Source organism: Fulmarus glacialis, unplaced genomic scaffold, assembly GCF_000690835.1.
Source record: "Fulmarus glacialis isolate BGI_N327 unplaced genomic scaffold, ASM69083v1 scaffold16499, whole genome shotgun sequence".
NCBI classification, from domain to species: domain Eukaryota; kingdom Metazoa; phylum Chordata; class Aves; order Procellariiformes; family Procellariidae; genus Fulmarus; species Fulmarus glacialis.
The window spans coordinates 39,556-39,813 of NW_009234014.1; the positions used below are offsets into that span (position 1 = coordinate 39,556).

The 258-nt window shown below is 62.8% G+C and overlaps 1 protein-coding gene across 1 annotated transcript in view; it reads right to left on the reverse strand.

The window, feature by feature from the left end:
- SLC9A6 (solute carrier family 9, subfamily A (NHE6, cation proton antiporter 6), member 6) overlaps positions 1 to 258 on the reverse strand; it is a gene marked incomplete at its 5' end in the record, with an annotated part of 7,507 nt that overhangs the window by 3,965 nt on the left and 3,284 nt on the right. The window contains 1 exon segment of the mRNA XM_009585522.1: positions 2 to 50. Coding sequence (XP_009583817.1) covers positions 2 to 50 — 49 coding nt within the window.

The window sequence follows — 258 nt, forward strand, 5'->3', positions numbered from 1 at the left end:
GGTGGCCGTGTCACGGATGGCCAAGGCAAATGCCATGGCTCCTCGCAGCCCTGCCGGGGAAGGGATGGCGGAGGAGCTGTGTTAGCCCACGGCACAGGCGGCTGCCCCCACCGCAGGCTTCCCCACCCGCGATTTACGTCATGCTGCCCCACGTGCGGTCCTGTCCCCCTGACAGGACATCCACCACCGGAGGAGACCACAGTGCTTTAACAGTGATGATTTCACAGCATACGCTGTGAAAGCCTGGGTTATCACCAC